The following is a 25203-nucleotide window of genomic DNA, read 5'->3' as shown; positions in this document are numbered from 1 at the left end:
GCCTCTGCTGGTAGCCCTGGTGGTCTAGTTGCAAATTGACTCGCCATGAGGTCCGCCAGAGCGAGCTCTGTGAGGTCCAAAGAAATGGCCACGGCCAGTATTGCCTGACGGATGGCTGGCCCGCGCTGCAGCAATCGCAGAAGCCGCCACGCAGTTGAACTGTGTCGAGAGCTAGAGATGTTACTGCAGGCACCATCCCAGCTTCGCTTCCATCGTCGGTGTGCAGGGCGTCTACAGACGGTGTCCAGCCGCCTGAAAGCTGTCCAATCTTCTGCCGCAGAACTGCAGATGGCGCGGTGCTCGGCCGTTCTTCGTGTGGCCTACAACTATCACTGCTTAAGGTCAGGAATGGGACGTCCGGGCTTGGTTCTTTGCACGTTGGTAGCCACTTCAGGAATGTCGATTACATGCCGCCAGAAGTCGCTCTCCGCAGAAGTCACACTGAGTCGTCGAAATATGCCTGAATTGACTGTAGAGCAAACGCGACTTCTGGGGAAGGGTACAGTATTGGTGTGCGGGCAAATCGGAAAATGATCTGATCCCCAGGTGTCTGGACTGATCGACCAGGTGCAGGCACATTGCTCTGTTTTGACATTATAGCCAATAGTAGTACACACGCATCTGCGAACAAAGATTGGCTCCCCGGTGTTCAAATTTTTCTGCGATTTCAATACACTGCATCAATGAAAACATATCGTTCTCCAACTTCCTTTGTTTGCGGAACCCATTTTGTAGTTATCCCAGCACCTCTCACTCTACACCCATGTCTGTAGTCTTTTCTCTACTGTCTGAATCACCAGCCTGTAAACTACTGATCTCACTGTTATAAGATGGTAGTTGTTTATATCAGCTTTGTTCCCTATTCCTTTATAAACCATGCTCATCCTGCTTAGTTTCCACACATTGGAAGGCTTCACCATTGATTAAACCCTTTCTTAATGTTTGCTTAGAGTTTGTCCTAGTTTCTCTATTGGGATGCCGTCATGGCCTGTTCATGTGCTATTGGAACCCTCTTCTCTGCCCTTTTCTACTCTCATTGTCTGAATGGAGCCACTGCGCTAAATGGTCCATCCTCATCTGCCATGGTGCATGCAGCGCTTCCTTGGTGTTTAAATTTTTCTGCCATGATTGTTCATTATACTCCACTGCCTCATCTCATTCTAGTCGAACCTCTTGAACTGTAGTTATAAACTTCTGTTCTATGCTTTTCTTATTACTCAGAGAATTGAGATGGTTCCAAAACTTTGTAGCTGCCTTTCTATCGCTTTTGTTTACTTCCGCCATCCCTACCGCCCCCTTTCTTTTCACTTTTCATTGATCAGATTTGCTTCCCTTCTGAAACTTAAAAAAGTTATCCCATTATCTTTTGACATCATCTTCCAGTTCACCCCTCTGTTTAGCATACATCTGTTCTCTGGAGGCTTCCTAATGTCTTACTATGGCTATCTTAACTTCCTCATTCCACCAGCTCTTGTTTTTGCGTCTTGTTTTCCCTGTTGATTCAATTCGTACCTTAGCAAGCTCTAACTCAAACAATCAAGTTAGATTTGGGTACGTCCAGTCTGTTTTAGTATCCTCGGTGATTATTCTCTTATTCTTGTTAATTGCTATTTTTATTCGCTTTTCTGAGTAAAAATTACCATGTGGTTGCTCATAATGCCTCTTCTCATTTTTATTGCTCTTCTAAAACTCACCTTGATACGTTTCTGATCACTACCCAAGCTTCAGGATTCATATTTATGTATGTTCATCACCGTTAGCCAATCATACATCTTATGTGACATCGTTGCGTAATCTATGGTCTTCTGCAGCCTTCCCACCTCCCATGTTATCTGCCCTTCGCACTTCTCGGCACTGTTGCAAATGAAAAAATCATGCCTTTCACACATATCCATTAGCATTCTACCTGTTCGGTCAATATATCCATCCATATCTTCAGTGTTTTAATTCATATCTCCTAATTTAACTACCTCACCCTCTTCTCCTAATTCTTCTATGTCATTTTATATGCACTGCACCGTTTCTTGGTTTTCTTCTTTGGCTCTTGCCACTGTCCTCAAGTATACAAAACCCAGGAGCGTCATCTGCCCTGCCACTTTTCCTTTTAGTCATAAATGTTCCCTGCACTCCTGCTTAACCCACAGCCAGTTAGTACGTTTATAAATAAATGCCCCAATACCACCCCCTTTTTGCTGCATTCTGTACTAATAAAATATTTTCATGCATACTCCGGATCGCTAGGTAGTTGTTCCATGTCCCTAAGACGTGTTTCTACAAACCCATATACCACCAGCTTCTCCTCCCTTAGCTGTTCTTATATCGCTTTCACTTCAACCTATTCTTGCCGCCCTGCATGGTAATATACCCCCCGTCTAAATTTGCTCAGCGCTTGCGCCTACGACTAATCCTCGCCCGATCTGTCTTAGATATTGGTGCCACTTTGAAACCATATCTGTCTATACTACCTGTCAAATAGTCTCCCTGCTTGTATACCTCATTACTAGCTACCCTGGACCCGAAGGCAACTCGTGCCCCCCCCCCCTCCCACAAAAAAGCTAACGCGCGTCCTGCAAGTCACCAACCCACATCCCCACATCATGACCTAGCCTCCTATTGAAGTGAATTTTGTCTCGTTAAAAACCACCCCACCTATGCCCCCCTCTGTTTATTTAGACTACTTCGAAACATTCTCTCGACTTATCTGTCATATACCTCTTACTTTGCATCGACAACCACTTTTTGCAGGTTGCCGTCATGTACTGGTATCTCCGGTATCGTGCATGCCACTACATGTACCTAAAAATAAGTGGCGTGCATCGGCCAGTGTGGACGCTAGTCCTGCAGATTCTTCATTTAAGAAATCCTTTACCCCGCCCGCAATTTTCACGAGGATTCATTCACCAGCTTTAGTTGTGAGTTTTGCACTCGCTTGCCTCATGACTGCTTCCAGCTCATGTCGTGGGAACGTTTTTACTGAAACCTTCTTGTCACCTGTAACCCTCTCTTTGATTGCTACTGCACACCAATTTAAAATCGAGTCCCTGGATATTATTACGTGCTCCGACTTTTCTGCTAGAGTGTTCCGCACCTGGAGGTTACTTGCGCTTGTACCACCGGCTGAATTGTCCCATTCTATTCCCACCACTACTTCGCTGAAGCTGGGTCTTGTGACCATTAAATTGGTTGAACCTGTTTTTTCCGGACCTGTTTTCTTTTTAATCTCTGCCGTTCCTGATACCGGTGCCCTACCATTCTCTACATCGGCCACTCCTTTGTTCACCTTGGATAGTGCTTTTTCGGCGGACTTCAGCCTTTCTCCCATTGCCCTCGTTTTCTCTTGCTCTGTCGCGCGCGCAGTCTCCAGCTCAGCGATTCCCATAAGCAGTTCATTCTGGGCAACCATCATTTTTCCTATTTTTCTCTCGACGTAAAATTGCCTACACTTGGCATGAGCGTCCTATACTTTCGCGTCACAACTAGCCTCCATTTTCAAACTCACTTGCATCCTTAACATTTTACAGTCTTTTTAACCATATTTTTGACACCAGTTGTCCTGCTCAATTGTCACACCAGATAATTACGAAACGTGGCGTGCGACGAACCCTATCCTAAGCAAAAACGTCTAAGCATTACTACCAAATTTTGCTTGTCCGGAGCAGATGCACCACCACCACGGGGTGGCAGGAAAAAAAACACACACAAACAAGTAAATATCAGGTGACTGACCCCCCTCCCCACAAAAAAGCCATACAATGTATTCAGTGCTCCAAAAGTTCACACCGCTGCCTTAATAGTTACAAAAGCGAGCTAAAATATGCAGAAACACTTATCTGTGCAGTCGATCGGGAGCCCTCGCAAAACACGTCAATCCACCATGCCAGTCCAAACAGAAAGTGATTGATTGATTGATTGATTGATTTATTGATTGATTGATTTATTGATTGATTGATTGATTGATTGATTGATTGATTGATTGATTGATTGATTGATTGATTGATTGATTGATTGATTGATTGATTGATTGATGTGACTGTACCCATAATATTGTGTGGCGGCTAACGCCACCTAGCCATAATACTTCGTGAACCAACAACTATATTTCTTTTTTCTTTCAGTAGTGAAGTTAAGGACTGGTACTTTGCAGTGAAGGGCTGAATTTTCACTCGTGCCTTGACTTTAGGCACCAATCAGATTACTCCTTTCTAGTTAATTCTACCCACTTAAAGTCTATTTTGCCCTTTCTGTCCCTAAACCCCAGTGCTTTGAAAAACACTGCGCCATCATCCTGAACTATAGAGTGAAGCCCTTTACAGAATATTAACAAGTGTTCGGCACTTTCCTCTTTCTCTCCACACGCACTGCATACCGTGTCTACCTCTTCGTATTTGGCCCGATATGTCTTGGTTCGCAATATTCCCGTCCTGGCCTCAAACAGTAGAGAACTACCCCGAGTATTATCATAGATCTTTTCCTTGGCACTTTCCTGCTTACAAGTTTGATAGATCTCGAGTGCGCACTTTTTAATCATGCCAATTCTCCACATATCAGTCTCAGCTTCCCTCAACTTCTTCTTAACCGATAATTTGTTTTGGTTTGGCCCCCTGCTGTTTTCCAAGTATTTACCAGACATTTTTCTGGTTCGCTTCCTCGATTTTGTATCGACATTCTTCATGTACAAGTAGCTGAATACCTTCCTAGCCCAACCCTCCTCCCCCATTTCTCTCAATCGCTTCTCAAATTTTATCTTGCTGCTAGCTTCCCTGCCCTCAAATGATGTCCATCCCATATCACCTTTACTCCCTGATTTGGTGTATTCCCGTGAGCTCCTAAGGCACGCCTACCTATTCCACGTTGCTTAATTTCTAGTCTTGCTTGAACTTCTGATCTCATTCAAAAGACCGCATTGCCGAACGTCAGACCAGGAACCATGGCCCCTATCCATATTCGTCTCACATCATACCTATTATAATTCCAAAGTGCCCTGTTTTTCATTACCGCTGCATTCCTGTTACCTTTAGTCCTAACGTATAATTCGTGTTTCCTTAGGTACTCGGCCCCATTGCTTATCCATACGCCCAGATATATGTGTTTATCTGTCATCTCTAGCGTGACCTCCTGTATTCTAAGCTCACTACCTTCATTGTCATTAAAAATCATGACTGCCGATTTTTTTCTTACTGAATTTGAAATATGACCTATCTCCCTCATTACTGCAGATGTCCATCAATCCCTGCAAATCTTCCTTGTTGTCGGCCATTAGCCATATATCATCTGCGTACATCAATGCTCGTAGTGCCTGTTCAATGAGTTTTCCCTGTCTGACGAAAGAGAGGTTGAATCCCAGTCATGAATAATAAGGGTGACAGAAGACACCCCTGCCTAAGCGCCCGTTTCACCTCTGCGGGCTTGGATACCTGTTTTCCCACTTTAGACCTACCTTGTTACCTTTATAGATATTTATAGATATCCTTTAAAAGATTAGTGACTCCATCTTTCACGCCTGATGTGTCCAGTATTCGCTACAATTCCTCTTGAACCACGCTATTGTACGCTCCCTTGATATCCAAAAATGCTAGCCACAGGGGCCTGTGTTCCTTTTCTGCTATTTCGATGCACTGCGTCAGTGAGAACAGATTGTCTTCCAATCTCCCGTGTTTCCGAAACCCATTCTGCAGTCCCCCTCATCGTCTAACCATGCCTGCAGTCTTTCCTTTATAATCTGCATCACCAACCTGTAGACCACTGATGTCACTGTTATAGGACGGTAGTTGTTTATGTCAGCTTTGTCCACCTTTCCTTTAGAGATCATGCTCATCCTGCTAAGTTTGCATCCATCGGGGACTTCACCATCAATTATTATTTTGCTCACTGCCTCTCTAGAAGCCTGCTTAGACTTCGGACCTCACGTCTTTATCAGCATATTTGGAATGCCATCTGGGCCTATTGATGTACTACTAGGAACTCTCTTCTCAGCCCTTTCCCAATCTCGTTGTGAAAATGGAGCCATTGCGCCACTTCATTCTTGTCTATTGTGGTGCATAAAGCACTTTTTTGTTGAAATTTTTCTGTCACCCTTGTTTTTATATATTCAATAGCTTTGTACCCTTCTAGCCTAACACCTTGAGCTGTAGTTATAAACCTTTACTGCAGGCTCGTCTCATTTCTTAGGGAGTTTAGGTGGTTCCAAAATTTCGCAGCTGCCTTTCTCTCTTTTTATGTACTTGTGCCAGCCACTGAGCTCCCTTTCTTCTAATATTTTCATTGATCAGAACGGTTGCATCCGTTCTACAGCTTAGAAAGATTTCCGATTTTCTTTCAACATCATCTGTCGGTTCCCCCGCTGCTTAGCATGTCTGTGTTCTCTAGAGGCTTCCTGGCGTTTTGCTATGGCTCTCTTAACTTCCTCATCCCACCAACTTTTGTGTTTGTGTCTTCTTTTCCGGGGTGACTTGTCACGTGCCTTAGCAAGCTCTAGCTCAAACAGTATAATTATATTCGTGTATGTTCACACTGTTTTATTATCCTCAGTGATTACTTTCTAAATTTGTTTAGTGGCTATTTCACTTTGCCTTTCTGAATGAAAATATTTCTGTAGTTGCTCATCTTATCTCTGTCCCACTTTCACTGCTCTTCCAAAACTTAGCTTGATACGTTTGTGATCACTACCCAGACTTCTCGAGCCACCTTCATCTATGTGCATTCTCCTGAGCTTATCATACATCCTATGTGACATCAGTGCGTAATCTATCGTCGACTGCAGTCTTCCTACCTCCCATATTATTTGCCCTTCACACTTCTCGGTACTGTTGCAAATGATCAAATCAAGCCTTTCAAACATATCCATGATCACTTTGCCTGTCGGGTCGGTATACCCATCTATATCTTCTATGTGCGCATTCATATCTCCTAGTATAATTATATCGCACTCTCCTCCTAACTCCTGAATGTCACTTGATATACACTCTACCATTACCTGGTTTTCCTCTCTGGTCTTTTCTCGCGTCCACAAGTACACAAAACCAAGGAGTGTCATTTGCCCTGCCGCTTTCCCTTTTAGCCATAAATGTTCCTTGCACCCCTGCTTGACGCTTTGCCAGTCTGTACTTTTATGAATGAATGCCCCAAATGAATGCACCCCTCGATGTGCAGGTGAGCGCCCTCTCGTGGCACCCTTGGGCACCGCTACTGGCGCTAGGATGGGACAACGGCGAGGTGTGCGTGTGGGACGAGCGCCGGGCGTCTCTGCACGAGCCGCAGACTCAGCACAAGCGCGCTGTGGCCAGACTCTTGTGGAATGGCACCGGCACGCGACTGGTGTCTATCGACGCCGTGGGTACCTGCATAGGCTGGAAAGCGTCCAGGGCGGCCAACGGAGGTGTCTCCTTTGCCACGGCATTTTACCACGAGCTCAGGGACTCCCTTGTCTCCCTAGCCTTCAGGGATCACCGGCGGCAAAGACGCAACCGGTACGTGCAGCGGTTTCTCAGCATGGATTGCGTTCTTTTTGTGGATTAATTATAGAAGGCAGAGGATATCCTGAAGTCAGCTGATGCATAACTTTTGCGGGTTGGCTCTATCCTATGCAGAGAATACAATGGTTCGAGTTTCTTTTAAACGCGAAGGATTTTTTAGCGAACTGCAGGCACTTCAAGCGTTTCTGTGTGTTACAAGCTGCCACTCTTGCGTCGCCAGCGCGAAGTCGGCGACAGGAATGACAGCCGGTTAGTTCGTTGCGTACGCAAGCAGAGACAGTGAAGAGATCAGAGACGTGAGAAAACAATACAAACTTTACTCTAGTGATATTGCAGCACACGGGATCTAGTACAACACTTCAATACAACCAACGAAATACATCAACACTTGATACGACTAAAAAATATATAAAAAACAATAAATCAGCTTACGAGAGAGAACTATTACAAACTACACAAACTAACAACAATAGAACTACGGAGGAGAAAGTTCGAAGATATAAACAGGTGAAGGCATATGTGTGATCACCGGCAGCGTTGCGTCCCCGACGATCGGATGCGAGAAGTCGAAGAGAGTTCTGGCACGACTGGGATGTCGGCGGTGTTGCAACGCTGGTGGCTCCGGGAGGCTAAAGCTTGCAGGTTACCTCGGGCCGGTTGAGCTAACTCGAGGCGAAGTCCCGATGTCTACGTTGCAGACGTTAATATCGCGTCACAACTAGACGAACGGCTAAGTTTAGGTGGCCAGCCGATACAAAGCCACACTAAAAACTTCTAGAAGAGATGCTTGTTGATCTGTTTCTACACCATGTTGGTCAGCGACTAGTCTGCCTAGCAGGGCAAAATTCTGCGCTTAAATCCTCCTCGTGTCTCCTCGCTCTCTTCCTTGGGGACAAGAGACTTCTACATGGGTCCAATCATGCGCGTTTCATTGATGCAAACTCTGCCCCAAAAAATATATTGACCCCACCCCTTTTTAATTAGGAGAGGGCCCTCAACAAGCGAGAGTGACAACCTGTTGGGGTGTTGTCATACGACTTGGCCACCAGAGGTTTTCCCACGGTTTTCCCCGTGGGAACGGTCAGACTGTTTGGCTCTCAGCCGGTGCATCCCGTAGTCTAATCCTTGTTCGGGGTACATCGCGGCCTTCCACGACCCTGCAGACGCCGCCACAGTTACAAAGGATCAAACGTCGGCGGCAACGTTCGAAGAAGAGCACCCCGTTCTGCACTTCTCGGCTCTCTTTCATGCGCCCGCCGTTCCCACGGTCAGTGGGGGAGTACGGCGCCCGTTAATAGTCGTGACGCGGGGTCGCCAGAAATGGCCGTCCGTGACACTGTGCATAGTTAGTATCTATCTGTTTAGCTAGCTACCTACGTCTGGTTATTCTCGTGATCACCTCTTTATTCCTGGCATAAAACGAAATTCGCATAGGAGGGTAAAAGAGCATGAGAAGTATGACCGTCTGGCCACAAAATGAATAACGCGAAAATTCTGTTGCGTACATTGTCAATCACTTTCCTCCGGGCGCGCATAAACTTGTAGTGGGCAAGAAGAGAGACGTTAGACGACGTAGAAGACGGCCTACGTGGTCGTGCCAATCTCGCCAGTTCATTTCAGGCCTGAAGCACAGCCACGGCGGCTGCCAGCGTCCGACACGCCAGGCGCGTGAGCACGTTCTCCTCTCCCGCAGCTCGAGCTAGAATCAGCTGTGCGAGAGGCGCGGCGTGGTGGTCAGGAAATGATGATAATGATGCACCACAAACTAAAAGCAGACTACATTCTTGGCCGCTCTCCAGGGTTCCCATTAGTGGAGCTGAAATGTCATTGCCTACATGCGTCGTCCTCCCCAGTGACGTTGCTCGCGCAGTGGGCGGCTGTGCGGACTGTCTCCGGCTGATAAGCGACAGTATAGTACCTATAATATACTGGTGGTGGTGGTAAACTTTGTATTTTGAAATAAACTAGAAAGTTTTTGTGCGCCTCAGTGGCAGTCCCTTGTCCGGGACGCCATTGGAGATCGCCGCTGCCCGGGCGCGCGCCACCAAGGAGCGTTGCGCATCCAAGGTAGAGTAGCCGAGCAGGTACTCCTCCCAACCTTCTCTAGATGGTATTGGGAAAGGGGATGAGAAAGGGAGTGGAGTGGCAAGACAACCTTAAAGTTGCCGGGCTAGTAATGTGCTGAGTGCGGGCGTTCACGTGCCCACTACGCTGATGCCTTCCCAGAGTCACCGAGTGGTGGCACACATGTCGCCACCCCGTTTTAAAAAGAACAGCATCCGTCCGTCGTCCCGCGCGCATCGGCAGCTGCTGCGCTATGGTGACTGCTACGAATGTGTTCTTAGTTGCTTTGAACACTCTCGCCAAAGCCTTTGACTGAAAGCGGCAAATCTTGGCGACTGCCCAAAGACAATCCTTAACTAGTTCGGCACTACAAAACGACGAAGCGTTTCACACGTGCATCACATCGTCTCCTCGTTTCGCGACTCCGTGCTTCACCACCAAAGCGAAGAAGAAAAGTCGCAATGAATATACTACGACGCAACAAACTTGCCTGTTGAAAACAATTAGATAAAATATACGCGTTAGACGTTAGAAACCATGTCGGAAGGATGGCTCGCGCCAAGTTCACGCGCGATATAGTTCGACTCAGAATGTTAGATCCTGCACAATAAATTCGCTAGCAATTTTACTCGCAGAAGCGTCTCTTTAAGGGCAAGTTGCTAAACCTTGTTCCGTTGAAAACTGCAAGAAGACAAAAGAGCAGCACTTATGTTTGTTCCTTAGCCTTCATCCCGTTTTCATGCTCTTTTGACCACAGTGATTTTACTCTGAGTCGACAGTCAACTACAATTCACATTCGGTATGATGCACTGTCCTATAATTTGCAAATGTGTAATCCATACGTGTGCCGAGGTATTCAGATCATGTGGCTACGATAATTCTTAATCGCGAACAGATGTTTGACCAGGTGTGGGTGGAGAGTAATCACAAACGCCCATGTAACGTTGGTATTACACAAGAGCTATAGCATTGCTTGCGGACAATTCAACATTAGCTTTTACTTTGATCGCTTCACCAATAAAGTTAAATGTGCTCACCCAGTGTTGTAGATATCACGTAGGCGCCATACTTTCGGAATGGCTATTTTGATGTTTCTGCAGTGCAGCTGTAGCTACTGCATTGTTGTACTACATGAGCAAGTCAGTAGTTAATAGAGCATCGTTTATACGCAAAACTGCGCTGTGATGAAGTCACTTTCAATGCTCCACAATTTTCAGCATGGCAACAGTCTTTTCTAGACCACACGCAATGGAAATAAGCTAGTCTGAATGGAATCACTACTTATGCATTTTATTGAAAGGTACTGCTCACTTGACAAAACACATTAGGACAGTGTCTGAAGCTTTATTTTTATTTCAAAAGAAGGAAATACGAAGGCTAAAAACGAGCCAAGGTAAGTAGCCATGAAGAACATGTTCATTATGCCATTTCATTGGTCTAGCATATATTGATTGGCTGAAACATTTTCTTTAAAAGTTTACTGCTATGCATCCGTCTGAATATTGTGGGCTCTTGCTTTTAGGTGCAAAGCAAATGGTTGAAGGTGGGGTCAGACTTCCCTTGGTCAAAAAATTCGACTTTGGGATTTCCGAATTACCTGATGAAGCAATTCCTTATCTTTGAGAAAATATACCACATTTGGGCACTCGCGCTTTCAAAAAAAGTTTCGAGTCCTTTGACGCAGTGAAAGAAAATGCGTGCGTAGCCCTGCGTTGTTTTTGCGTTTTCAATTTGTTCAAAGCCACCCCAGAAAAGGAAGGCGTTTACACTATAAATTGGTGTGAAGCTTAAGATTAAGCTAAGCTTGCTAGATTGATACGTGGGGTTTAACATCCGAAAACCATGATATGATTATAAGAGACGCCGTAGTGAAGGGGTCCGGAAATTTTGACCACCTGGGGTTCTTTAACGTGCACCCAAATCCAAGCACACGGGCATACAGCATTTCCGCCTTCATCGGAAATGCAGCCGCCGCCGCCGGGATTCGATCCCGCAACCTGCGGGTCAGCAGCCGAGTACCTTGGCCACTAGACCACCACGGCGTGGCGAATAGGCGAAGCTAGTTGATCTTAACGTGGCCTTCTTGGCGTAGACAAAGTCGAACCACAGCTTGTTGCACACCCGCCCAAGAATGTACGAGCTACAGCGCCAGTACTACGTCTAAAGCTGGATCTGGCATCCCCGATAGAAGCGCGGGCCTTTCGTCGCTCATTCTCGGCTGGCGCGGCAGGCAAAGTCGGCGTCCATGGCTGCTACGCGGAACGCCTCTGTCGGTGGGCACGCAGCTGATGAACAACAGCGCTGAGAGTTTCTAACACCCATTGTTTTAACGCGATAGCGTTAGAGAGCTCGTGTCGCAGAAATTTCGCCGTCGACATAGGCACCACTGGTTGTGAGCGAAAAATCGTCTGGGAGCAAAAACTCGAGAAAGAAGCAAGTAAAATAAAGAATTTAATTTTCGGTCCCACTGGGGATCGAACTCGGGACGTTCGCGTGGCAAGCAGGTGTCCTACCACAAAGTCACGATGTTACTTGCAGCAGCTCCGGGAAAAAGACACTACATAAATGCCATGTAGTGGAAGGAGTCGTCTCAACACATTTTGTTCGACAGGTGTCACGACGAAAACGAGCCCATTCGACGATTTATAGGCGCATTTGGGAGGCCATCAAACTGCGTCAAAAAAGGCCGGGATAGTGCAACCATCGCCACTAAAAACACACAGAACTTTCAAACAACTGTAAAAATTGACAACTATGTCCATCTAGCGGAAAACATATCATGCCTTTCTAGAGCCCTTGATCAAGCAAACAGCAAACGCTAGACCATATGCTGCCATCTGTGAGGCATTGTGAGACTCTTTATGCCCCTTCAAATACTATTTCAACACACCACAACACTTGCATAGATTTAGCTTTTCATTCTCACGACACCATTAAAGAAGTAAGGTACTGGAGCGGCGCTTTCAGCCAACATAAGGCGATGCTTGTTGCGGTTGGCCAGATGAGGTCTCCAGAAAAACAAGTCGAACTATTGCCAGATAACTAATGCAAGACGGACAACAGAATGTGACCATTTACGTCACGCCTACGCGCAGTTTATAATACAGGGACATGTGACTATATCACTGTACAATATTTTCATGAACTTGTTATAAAAGTGCTGTTAAATAGATCGAAAACCGGTACCATTACTATAGATATATCCAGCTTGCGTGCCCCCCCGTTTGTATGTGTGTGTGTGTGTGTGTGTGTGTGTGTGTGTGTGCGTGCGTGTGCGTGTGTGTGTGTGTGTGTGTGTGTGTGTGTGTGTGTGTGTGTGTGTGTGTGTGTGTGCGCGTGTGTGTGTGTGTGTGTGTGTGTGTGTGTGTGTGTGTGTGTGTGTGTGTGTGTGTGTGTGTGTGTGTGTGTGTGTGTGTGTGTGTGTGTGTGTGTTTTTATGGGTGTGAAACAAAACATATTATTAAGTATGCACTTAGCAGTTGAAGGGCGCACTAGAGACCGGATTACGCTATCGTGTTCAACTCTTGAAGGCGAAGCTTAAGGGTCCCCCAATTTTTATGTGGAGCTTTAGGAGCTTCGCTCTTAAAAATGGAACATGCACAATAACTCGCCGGCTACATCACATGAAGCTGATTCCCACAATTAAGGCGTGGTATTTGCGGAATTCTTGTAGCTAGAATTTATAGCCTAGACGAAGACTTTTCGCCCAGTTCAGGTTTCTCTTCTTCATCAAATAAGATGGCTTTCGTGCAAGGAAATAACACAAATATAAGTTAAACAACAGTTATGTCGTACGCAAGCGCGGTCACTTGAAGTGAGAAACAGTGTCACTGAAATAACACTAAGGGCGAATGCCTTACCGCGAGACATCGCAAGCAGAGCCAAAATTAATGCCGCTGTGCCCATGCATACTGACAATAAGTGTCAACTTCATCTACATCAATAGAAATGCGCGTATGCGAGCGTAAACCTCTAGCCAATGAGCAATTCGCCAAGGAACTTGGTCAAAATAAGACAAACACGAACGCGTTAATTGCGCGGACTTTGTAATGTTTAGAACATAAACTACTACTCACCAGAAGTGAAATTAACGCTGAACGCTTTGTAGTTAGCCGAAATTTTATTGACGAGTCGGCGGTGACCCACTCAGCCTAACGCCCCTCCCTGCGCCAATGTTTGCCTCCTATTGCTAAAGTGACCGAAGGCACTCTATAAGATTTGGCTCTGTCTGTGCTATTGCTGTTTTGTTTTTCGCCACGGCCTATTGCTACATCAAAAAATAGATGGCGCAATTTACGTACAGTCACACCGACCTAAGCAGAGTATGATCAGCTATTTTTTCACTGAATGAGGCAAGGAATATCCTAAGGAGCGATCAGTAGCGATCTTCACGATGCTATTAACATTGTTACTACACGTTTTCCCGCATCTTCGCTGATTTTGTTAGGTAACTTTCATTTTCCTAATATATATTGGAATTCTCATTCCGCTTCAATTTTTCCACTCTCATCCCAAGCTCACAATTTCGTAAATGTCAGCTTGGCTTTCTCATTACAGCAAACGTGTACACAACCAACAAGAATAGCTGCGCACGTTTCAAATAGACTAGAATTATTACGTACAAAAAGTTTAAATATCATTTCGCCTATAACTTACCTTCCAGGCCTTAGCGATCGTTTGATCCTCTATGTTGACATTAAGTTAGCTCCTCCGAGAACAAACAAAAAGGAAAACAATGACACGTGACTACAGCAGGGAGAATTCGAGGCGATCAACTATGAACTTTCTAGCTTCACCCATCTTTTTCTTGGTGGTTTCGACAATCGAAGTGTCGAAACTAACTGGAACATGTTTTCAAATAAAATTGCGTAGCTCGGAGACCAATACATTCTACACCGTATCGTATTAAACAGCTCAAATGCTCTCAGGGTACAACCGCTATATCAGTTGATTATCAAACAGAAAAAACTTCCAAGCATTTCCCCGAGGGTGAGCATGGTTAAGTGCGAATGCGCGGGGTGATGCCATGAGGGGGAGTAAAGTTAAAATCCGTTGGCATTCACCAGTGAGTTAACGTAAGCTCCCCCGTGTGATCACATTGCGATTCCCAGGAACCATTAGACCCTCTCGGGAAATCTTGGTGAGTTTACGCGCAAATGTGAGAGTAAATTCGCACTGTAATGATGTTTATGTCCGCGGCCCACTTCGCCCGCTTGCGCTCGGCATCACGGACCCTTCGCCGCGCTGCCTTGTCTTCAACCGGCGCGACATCTTCAACAACGCGTGCAATGCTCGCATTCAATTGCGTTGTACTCGTTGTTGGAGGTATCGCAGTCGAGGTTGATGCCTGCGATGGATCCATACCTATAACGACTTGCCGATCTCGAGCAAGTCGTGGCGCGCGCGCAGCCACGGAGCGGAAGGTGGAGCGCGCAATCACGTGGTGTGTAACGTCGCTGCGCCGTTGCTACAGACGCTCCTCTCCGCTCCTCGCGCCGTTGCTAGGGGAGAGGAGGAGGCGCACCGCGGACGGCAGATTCAAGGTCGCTTATAAAGTGCATTCGCACTTAAAAGCGTTTTCGTTTTTTCGCTCCACAAAGATTTCGCCTACAAGTGATCGCTGGGCTTTGCACGCAACAGCGTCTGCTCTGTACATTCAAGCCCTTCGAGAAGCAAAGAAACATTTCCATTCTCGTGCACTGCCCTCTATGTAGACCACTAATGTTGAGAAATTCTGGCGAACTATTAACCCCCCAACCAATGACGTCATCACGCTGACCGATTCCTCTGGTGACCCCATTTCATTGGACGTTTGCGCCACAGTTTTTAACGGTACATATTCTGAGAACTTCTCAGCTATCTCGGTTGTTCGTACGCCGACACCTGTCACCCATACTTTTGAAGTCATGCCGCTATACTAATCAGTGCATTCGGTATTTCTAAGCTAATTAGTAAACTTGGTCTTCATTCAGCACCCGGATGCGATAATATTGGTGCGAAGTTTTTGAAAAACACTTCTGTCTATGCTGCGCTTATCCTGTGCAAACTTTTTCAGCAATCGCTTGATCATTTCGTTCTTGCAAAAGTGTGGAAAATTAGGAAGGTTATTCCAATTCACAGATCTTGCAGCAAAACATCTCCTCTTGACTATCGCCCAACTAGCACATATTGTAAAATATTTAAGCACATTATATTCACCAACATTGTCAGTTTTCTTCAATCAAACTCGTTCTTCTCTTCAGCGCAACATGAACTTACGAAACATTATTCATGTTAAACTCAGCTCGTATCATTTACTCATGCTCCACATCAAGTTCTAGACCGATCATTAGTCATCGATTGCATATTTTTAGATTTTCGAAAGCCATTTGACAAGGTATGCCATAAATTACTGCTGCTTAATTAAACTAAAAATCATAATATTGATATCAATTTACTGAAATAGATTGAATGTTTTCTGCTAAACCGCTCACAACTTGTTTCCTTTAATGGTTCCGACTCCGCATTTACAGAGGTATATTCAGACATTCCTCAAGGCTCAGTCCTTGGACCTTTATTATTTTTAATCTATATTAATGATCGTCCTTTCGTTGTAAATTCTAACATTCTTCTATTAGTGGACAACTGCATCATTTCCAGAGAGATAACGAATACTAATGATTCTTCCTCACTCAAATCTGATCTTAGTACAGTTGCTAATTGGTGTAACGACTGGTTAATGGAGCTAAATAATAATAAATGTAAAGTCATGTGCATTTCTGGAAAATCTTCCCGCCCACCCACCTCACTACATTGATAACATTAACTTAGAATCACTGACTTCATATAAATACCTCGACGTGTACATCACAGCAAACCTCAACTGGCCTACTCATTTTTCGCACCTAATTAACAAGGCTATTCACATGTTAGGTTATCTTCGTCGAAATTTTTATCATGTTCCTCTTTTTTTTTTTGAAACTCCTCCTGTATAAAAAGCACCAATTCGATCGGAACTGAAGTATGCTACACTGGTCTGGTATCCCACCCAAGCTAACCTAATTTCTGCTCTAGAAATGGTTCAGAATAACTCCGCACGTTTCATTAACTTTAATTACAGTCGCACCACCAGTATAACTTCCATGAAATCAGACCTTTCCCTCCCATCGTTATCATCGCGCAGAAAAGTGTCACGCATTGCCTTGTTCCATTAAATGTATCATCACCCTGCACTACGCTATCGCCTCATCCCTGAGCCATCTTATGTATCCCATCGCACTGACCATCGTCATAAAGTCGGACTCACTTCATGTAATACTGCGCACTTTTATCATTCATTTCAGCCATGAGCCTCTCGTGATTGGAATGGCCTTTCCATGAACGTTTTGAACACTTTTCATCATGAACAGTTACGTTATTCCGTAGGTAATCATGTATACTCAGGATTTTTCAAAACTCACTCTAAGTTCACATTTTGCTCCTTTGTTACATATGTGTTTTGTTTTACTTTTTGCTTTATTGTATTTTTTGTTACTTTTTCTTTCTTGCTTTTTTGTGTCAAAGTGTTGCTACCCCCCCCCCCCTCTGTAATGCCTCTGGCCCTGAGGGGTATAATATAATTAAATGAAAAATAAAGTGTTTCACTAAGTGACCAGGTGGTGGCTGATAGGAAGCGGCTGACGCTCTTCCTACTAGCCCATGCGTAATTGTGCGCGTGTCATCAGTGAATACAAGCTTTGCGCTATGAAACCACTACGAATAGCCAATTATCAGCATACCAAGGGCAAAGGATTGAAGGGGGCGTATCTGAAAAAGACTATTTCTGCTAATAAATTTCATAATTATCTAATATTATTACAAATTAACATACAGTAACTTGCACAGCTATTGACCAAGACCAACTAAGAAGCAGCTTGTGGCAAGTCCCTCTGAATAAGTAACGTATACTACACAACATGCATGAAGAGCGCTCTGTTCGCGTTCTGTCCTGTCTCGTCTCCCACTCTTCATCAATTATCTTGCGCAAACTGTTGCTTCTTCTTCGGCTACGCGCCCTAAAAGCGGCACTCACTCAATTTTGCATGGAAGCTTGTACGAATGTTCCTTGGCCTTGCAACAACACTTCTGATGCCGGTTATATTTCTTGGTGAACGTCTAACTTTCCTCTAAGCAAGTCACATTTCGATGCAAAGTCACTTCTCGCCTTTTTTGTCCTGCATCGCTCTATGTAGGGGTCATTCAGTCATGCAAAGCACAACGCCACCCTCTGTGCATTTATATCACGCGGGACCGCTGCATGATAAAAATGTCAATTTACTTGCTGTGACTATGTCGGGTAATTGACTACATCGGTAAGCTTTAAAAGTGTCAGTAAGTGTGTCCTTGTGCCCAGGAGCCTGGATAACGACGGTGGCGAGGAGGAGGCGTTCCTGGCGTCGAACGAGGGGTCCTCTATGATGGCAGACGATGAGACGACTTCTAATGATTTTTACGTGGGCTCAACGACAGGAGTCATCTACTTTGTCAGCGAGAACGGGAGCTGCGGCGACGTGTACCAGATGGACGCAGGTGTTGCACGTCTTCTGCATGACGTTTCTAGAGACGCCCTCGTAGTTGTCACCGACACATTGACCCTAGCCCAGTTTTCTATAGCAGACGGTGGCTTGTTATCAGAGAAAAGCCGTTTCAAAGTTAGTGGGCATGGTACAGACATGGTGGTCACGTGGGTCGCTGCAAAAGACGGAATAATTGGCTTAGCGGCCGGTGAAGCAAGCGTTCGCTTGCTGAACCTGGAGACTGGGGAGACCACGGTGCTGTCGCTCCCAGGCGCGGAATATGGCGAAACAGTTTCGTGCATAACCGCAGATGCTGCTGGGCGGACTCTTATCGTGGGCACGAATCATGGCCGGGTCGTTGTGTGGACGCTAACAGAAAACGGCGCTGACAGTAGATATTGGCGGTCACAGTTGGCCGCCAGTTTATGTAGTCCCGTTCGAGAACTGGCGAGGTGCGATACTCTCCGGATCACTGGCACCCTGACGATTGAGGATTTGTTTCTTCTAATAGAACAAGAAGCTTGCTTCAGTTTCCGGGAAGGCTGCCTCGCTCTTCAAACAGCCGCCAGACAAGTATTTGTGGATGGTGTCTCTAGTAACTGTCAGATCATTCTACAAACCGAAATCCCTGTAAAGTCCTTGTTCGTGAGTCGGCACCACATGGCTGTATCCAATGGAAAACGGCTCTTTTTCTATGAGATGCTGCCAAGTAGCAAGTCAGCCAAGTTCTTAGGAGCTATGAACACAGCATCTTCACTAATCGGACTGCACGAGTCAAGCGTCTACCTCGTAGAGAATGGCAAGCTCCACGTCAAGACATTCCAGGGCATCCTAAAGCAGACTATTCCTGTTTATGAAGAAGATGCCAGCGCAGCCTGTCTCGACATATCGGGAATTTTTCTCGCCCTTGGCTTATCTAACGGCTGCGTCCGCGTCTGGGACTTGAGCAGACGAGAGCTCAAGCTCCACGCAGAACTGAAGACAGCACTTGTTGCCAAGAGAAGCAATATGCCCCACTACAAAATCTCTAGTATCAAGTGCAACTGCGCCGGTAATAAAGTCAGCTTTCTCGTCCTAGAGGAGAGCGTGCCACATCGCACAGCACGCCGCGAAGGTTGCACTCTTTACGTCTGGAGTATAGAAGATGACTCGCTGTTCGAATTCAATTTCACTACTGGCGAAAGCTGCAAGGGGCAAGCTGTCGGTGACTCGCCATCCAACGGCACGGTACGCGACCGAGCTCCGATTTCGCATTACTGGGATGAAAGTGATCCTCGACTACTTGTTTGCGAAGCTCAGTGTGTGCCGTCGGGTCATGCACAAATCGATGCGTCCAGAAAGCGTGAACCACGCGTGGTGGTGGTGTCCTTTTTTGTAACGACAGAATATGGAATTTTGGAACAAGATGTCTTCCCACTTGACGACAAGTTCAGGCTGATGGGCGTACACGTTCCATTCTTTTATCTGTTGGCCAAGCATTCTGATGACGTCCGCGAACCAGGGATGGCTGAGAAAGTTCCTGGTTCCAAGCACGTCTTCCGGATGCCAATGCGCGATTTCGTCGGTTTGCACGATTGTGATGACACCGTGCGTGACGCCATTATGTCATTCAGCTTCTTCCTGACACTCCGGGACATGGACGAGGCTTTCAAAGCAATAAAGGCCATCAAAAATGAGGCAGTCTGGGAGAACATGGCGCGCATGTGTGTGAAAACCAAGCGGCTTGATGTGGCCAAGATATGCCTCGGAAAAATGGCTCATGCGCGTGGGGCTTGGTCCTTGAGACGAGCCATGGAGACTGAGCCCGAGCTAGAAGCACAAACGGCTATCCTGGCACTCCAGCTTGGCATGGTGCAAGAGGCTGAGGATTTACTCGAAAGCTGCAGCCGCTACGACTTGCTCGTCAGGGTTCTGGAAGATTCGGGCCAATGGGAACGAGCCATAGACGTCGCTCGACATCACGACCGAATTCGCCTGCGAGCCACGTACCATAACTACGCGAAACACCTCGAGGCGTCGGGCGATATTGAGAAAGCAGTAGCGGCATACGAGAAAGCTGAAACACATCTGTTCGATGTGCCTCGCATGCTTTTCGACAACCCGCAGGCGTTGGAGCAGTACGTTCGTGCGAGCGGAAGCCCCGAGATGATCAAGTGGTGGGCCCAGTACATGGAGAGCGTAGGGGAGATGGAGGCAGCATTGCAATTCTACGAAGCCGCGCGGGACTATTTGTCGCTTTTGCGCGTGCACTGCTACTTTGGCAACGTGGACAAGGCGTGCGAGATCGCCAACGAAATGGAAGACAGGGCGGCGTGCTTTCACCTGGCGAGATACCTAGAGAACCAGGACAATGTTCTGCAAGCGGTTCATTTCTTCGCGAGAGCGCGTGCGTTTGGTAATGCCATTAGGGTCTGCAAAGAAAACGACATGGACGATCAGCTGTACACCCTGGCCTTGCAAGCGGCGCCCAAAGAAGCTCTTGAGGCGGCCCGCTACTTTGAGCAGCGCCAAGACGGTCTTGAGAAAGCGGTCTCCCTGTACCAGCGCGGAGGCTGGACCTGCAAGGCGGCTGAACTGGCTCTCCAGGTAATGCAAAAATACATATGTGGTATCCAAACAAACACCTGCGCGATTCTTCGACGTTGCTTTTCACAATTTTTAACATACGTCATTCTACACTGCAGGCTCCGCGCCCATGAACACCTGCCATCTCTCTAAAAATTTTCAACAACAGAAATAGCTGTTCTCGCTAGAGTGGGCGGGCGCTACATATTTGTGGTGTTTTTTTTTCTGAAAATATTCAAAACAGCATAATTTCTCAGCGAAAAAGAGAATAGCTTTGTATGTGAACGTCCACAAATCATGTTGAGCAGTATCTACACTTCACTTGACATTTTAATGCATTTGTTTACGGTAATTACTGTAAATTTCAGGCAGTGCAGGCTCGTTCACTTCGCATATCTACTGAGGCTAACAACCAGAAATTGGCAGTGTTCATACATTTCCAATGTGTGCTAACACATACACATGATGTGTAGTTAGTTTTGTGCCTCAGCACAGAAAACGGCATTTTTTATCATAGTAAATAAAGCAGTGAGTTTATCATTCGAAGCATTTCTCATTGAAAAAGAAGCCATTTAATCTATCTGTCTATCTAATAAACTATCTATCTATCTATCCATCCGCTTAGGCGAATTTTCGGAAGTCAGCAGTTTCCATACATTTCCAATGTGTGCCGACACATATGATGTGTAGTTAGTTTTGTGCCTCAGCGCTGAAAACGGCACATTGTTACTAGAGTAAATAAAGCAGTGAATTTTTTTCATTCGAAGCATTTTTTATTGAAGCAGAAGCCGTTTAATCTATCTATCCACCTACGTATGAGTGCTCTCGTGATCGCCTCTTTAATAGGTGTAGACCAAAACTAGTATGAAAGGATAAGAAGGCTTGACAAAATGACTGATTGGCTATGTCATAAAAACATGAAAATATTGTCACGTACGTCATCAAACCCTTTGTCCAAGCACGTGTGACACATACCCGTATATTACGGGCCATGGTGTGCGGGTACACGTTACGGGAGATTGAGAGTTCATATCTACCCAGAAACGGCGAGCGCAGAGGGCTAAGAAAAGCCCACACAGACAGCCTTGACCAACAAATGCAAATAACGAAAATCAGGATCCAAACTGCACTTGAACCCAAGCGTTCTGCGTGGCAGTCAGACAAAGCCATGCCAGCTCTTGTGATTGCTGTGAAAAAAGACTCAATGCTGGCGTAATGAGGTGCAACATCATCATCAAAGCTCCCCGAAATACTACTCACTCAGACGCAGTCACGTCCCCATCTCAGTGCGGGAGTCTGGGGGAGTCGGCTCAGGAGTTTGTTAGCGTTTAATGAGCATTTTCAACCATGGTGTCGGGGCTTTTATTACCAATATCTCGTATAATCTGGGGTACTTGGAGCCTTCAATATTGTATCTTCAAATACGAGATATCAATTATTACATGTCAGCAACGACATGTTTATTCAAAGATATGACTTACGCAAAATATCTTCATTAATAACTCTTTGGTAGAGTTTGCAGGGGAAGTGGTGGAGATCAAAGCTCACACCTCGAAATAATAAATATTGAGGTGGCAAATGAATGCCACTTTTCATTAAGGTAACGTACCGAAATATGTGAGATGACTTGAGGCGTAAAATACCGTGAGGGTAAGTAGGTCGGCAAAAAATGTAACCTCACTCGGACTCACTCAATAACTATATTTGCTTAGTAGCATTCACTCGGACTCACCAGAGTTGTTCTCAATCCTACTCAGTAGGACTGATACTCAGCAGAATATTACCCAGAATCGCAGCTCCATCTGAGTCTCAGGAAGTTTGAGTGAGTCGACTCATTATTCGACCCTCTTTGGCGGCACAAAATGTCCATGCTGCCAATCAAACACAACCACTATCTAGAAAGTGTAGCGACAAGCCCGAGCAGACTTGACCTTTTAGAGGATTATAGTGATCAAGCTGGTGCAAATTAATGCAGCGCCCGTCTGCCCGACATACGCGCGGCCACATGAAAGTGGGATCGAGTCAGGGCTAAGCAGTATCACGATACCAAAGTATCGTGATAGTATCTTACAACTGTTTTTCAGTATCTGTGTTTTGGTATCGAGATACATTTGAAAAGTATATTTGTATCTCAGAAATCAAATACTTTTACGATGTATTGATTGGACCGCGATACCGTGTTGAACACGAGTATATCATTACTTTTTTTTGTCAAAAATGAGCTCACTTGTTTTTAAAATGAAAGAGAGGCATTTCTTCTACGCCAAGCAAAGGCACGCCACTGGATCCCGGACACAGCGAGATGCGGTAAAAGGTTTCCCGTACACATAGAATGAACCATGTGCCGAAGTACCCAATGCTTTGACAGTAGAATTGCAGGAGCGGAATTGTCATGCCCTGATGCTCTGCCGACGGGTGTCTCAGTCTTTCAAGGCAATCACCGCACCCCTATCTTTTTCGGGCGGCAAGCCATTGCGCCACTCTTGTGAACGCACGTTCTCTGCGCGTTCCATAGCTGTATCTCATCGAATGGCGGAAGTGCGGTGTAACTCGGTTGCGCGAGTTGTCTCCGTCCCTCGGCGGGGCTTAACGATAGCTTGTGCGTAGTTGTCGCAACTGCGCATAAGTGCTTGGCACGACGTTACGAAGTTATGCCAGGCAGTCTAGCAGCTGCCGCACTGCTGGTTGCCATAGCTACGGCAGGGATGGCTTTTCGTAAAACGCGCACGTTGTAATGGTCGCTTGCAGAGCTTAGCTCTTAAAATTGGTCACAGTGAAAAGTCGATCTTTGAGAACGTTTGACACATCAATAGCATTAATAGCAGAGCTCTACTGGTGCGAAAATTAAAGTAACTGTAGGACGTAATATGCTTCACGACTCATCAGTGGGATATTTCGGAATTAGCCACTATGACGCCAACAGTCCATATACAATGAATCAATAAAACTACTTATATGGATTCCCAACGTCCCAGCCATTTCGGCGACAATCTCAAATGTACTTGAAAAAAAATGCGCTGATTTACTCCATTGAAAACTGTGAAACGGTAGCATTTTTCTGAGAGAAAAAAAATATGGTCACGAGACTGCCTTCTGAACTTCTTGGAATGTCCTTTGGGTGTTGTTTGTGAAAAAATTTATTTTAAAATTACTGCTCCTTCATTCTATACCAAATTTCATCCGCATGTTAAGTAAAGGAGCTTGTGTAAGTTGTTTAAAGCTAAGTAATATTAGTGCAATTTTACTGGTACATACGGCTCCATGAATTGGGCCAAAATGTGTTATGTTTGCATTTTTCCTATTGTAATATTGCACTTTGTATGAATATCTGAGTAGTGACTACTTACTCTACAAAAAGTATATATTGAGAAAACAATAATTTTAGACCTCTCAAGCTGTTAACCTCACGAGAAAAAAATAACAAATTTCGCAAAATCGTTATTTTTGTTCATATTGAGACTCAATTTTGACCATGTGGTGGTCCAATTAAAAATCCCCTTTATTCCTAAAACGAATGCAAATAAACAGTTCTTTTCATATGGCAAATTTTACCATTACATTTTTTTGTTTTAAGGAATAAAATAATTTTTGAACATTCCCATTGACGGCAGTCTAATTGCAAGGCGGCAGCCGTCGTATGAACAAATGGGAAGATTCGCATGACGCCAATGGGAAAGTTCAAAAATTATTTTTTTTTGTAAAACAAAAAACTTTAATGATAATATTTGCTATCCTAAAAGAATCGTTCATTTGCTGTCAATTTAAGTATGAAAATTATTTTTAATTGAACCACCACATGGTGTAAAATTGAGTCTCAATATGGAAAAAAATGATGATTTCGCAAAATTAGTGATTTTTTTCTCTTAAAGTGTATGTAGGAGCTGGAAAGTCTAAAATATTTTTCCCTTTAAATATATCTTTCGTGAAGTAAGCATTCACAACTCAGATATTGGAACCTGGAACGTTCACATTGAACATATTATTAACAATGCAAACCGCATGCTGGGTTACCTGAGGCGTAATTTTTCTAAGGCACCATTTTCTCTTAAACTACTGTTGTACAAAATACTTATTCGTTCTAAATTAGAATACGCCCCGTGTATTTGGGATCCTTATTGTAACAATCTCATAAACTCACTTGAAATGGTACAAAACAATTCTGCCCGTTTCATCCTGTCTAACTATAACCGAACCACCAGCGTAACAACAATGAAATCTTCCCTTAACCTTCAATCCCTAGCAGTTCGACGTAAAATTTCCCGACTTTCGTTGTTCCACAAAATATTTTATGACCAACATCTGCGTGAAGAACTCATTTTGCCTTCATTGTACATTTCTTCTCGCCTTGATCGTGTTCACAATGTCTGTATTGCATCAACACGAACGACCGCTTTTTCTCAATCATTTATTTCCCGTACGTCATTAGAATGGAATCGCCTTGCCTCTCCTACAGCAACCATTGTAAATCACAAGCTTTTCAAAAATGCCATAGTCAACATTTTGTTATTCTTGCTTGTTGTGTACAGTTATGCTTGCTTGCTGCGTTTCTTTTTGTTCTGCCTAATTTT

The 25203-nt window shown here is 45.1% G+C and overlaps 1 protein-coding gene across 1 annotated transcript in view; it reads left to right on the top strand.

The window, feature by feature from the left end:
• rempA (intraflagellar transport protein rempA) overlaps nt 1–25203 on the top strand; it is a 95109-nt gene that overhangs the window by 39091 nt on the left and 30815 nt on the right. Inside the window, exons 3-4 of the mRNA XM_037414268.2 lie at nt 7150–7466; nt 17908–20656. Coding sequence (XP_037270165.1) covers nt 7150–7466; nt 17908–20656 — 3066 coding nt within the window. The remainder of the gene's footprint in view (nt 1–7149; nt 7467–17907; nt 20657–25203) is intronic.

Source organism: Rhipicephalus microplus, chromosome X, assembly GCF_043290135.1.
Source record: "Rhipicephalus microplus isolate Deutch F79 chromosome X, USDA_Rmic, whole genome shotgun sequence".
NCBI classification, from domain to species: Eukaryota; Metazoa; Arthropoda; class Arachnida; order Ixodida; family Ixodidae; genus Rhipicephalus; species Rhipicephalus microplus.
The sequence above is the reverse complement of the archived record's forward strand: the minus strand, read 5'-3'. Positions and strand labels throughout refer to the sequence as shown.